The 295-nt window shown below is 66.1% G+C and overlaps 1 protein-coding gene across 1 annotated transcript in view; it reads right to left on the bottom strand.

Moving 5' to 3' along the window:
* Window positions 1–8: 8 nt before the first annotated feature.
* Window positions 9–295, bottom strand: part of SCN4B (sodium channel, voltage-gated, type IV, beta subunit) — a gene marked incomplete at both ends in the record, with an annotated part of 1,514 nt that continues 1,227 nt past the window's right edge. The window contains one exon of the mRNA XM_010085971.1: window positions 9–64. Within this exon, the coding sequence (XP_010084273.1) occupies window positions 9–64 (56 nt within the window). The remainder of the gene's footprint in view (window positions 65–295) is intronic.

The following is a 295-nucleotide window of genomic DNA, read 5'->3' as shown; positions in this document are numbered from 1 at the left end:
CCCCCTACAACGCCCACGATGATGAGCGTCAGAGTGTTGTCTGTCTCCACCACTGCAGAAGAGAAGGTGCTGAGGAGTCTCGGGAGGGGAGCAGGGAGCTCCCAGCGGCACTGCCCCCCCAGAAAAGCAGTGACCCCCTCCAGCAGCCGCTGGCCCCCAGCACCGAGGGCCATGAGGCCAAGCCTTGCCCTGCAGGGATGCCAACTACCTCCGAAAAGCCAGGACACCCCACGCACCGCCGCAACCACGAGCCATGGGGTCAGCCGCAGTTTGCGCCCCCCCTGCCCAAGCACCA

This window comes from Pterocles gutturalis, unplaced genomic scaffold (genome assembly GCF_000699245.1).
Source record: "Pterocles gutturalis isolate BGI_N339 unplaced genomic scaffold, ASM69924v1 scaffold38590, whole genome shotgun sequence".
Classification (NCBI taxonomy): domain Eukaryota; kingdom Metazoa; phylum Chordata; class Aves; order Pterocliformes; family Pteroclidae; genus Pterocles; species Pterocles gutturalis.
This window is presented reverse-complemented; position numbering and strand designations above follow the sequence as displayed.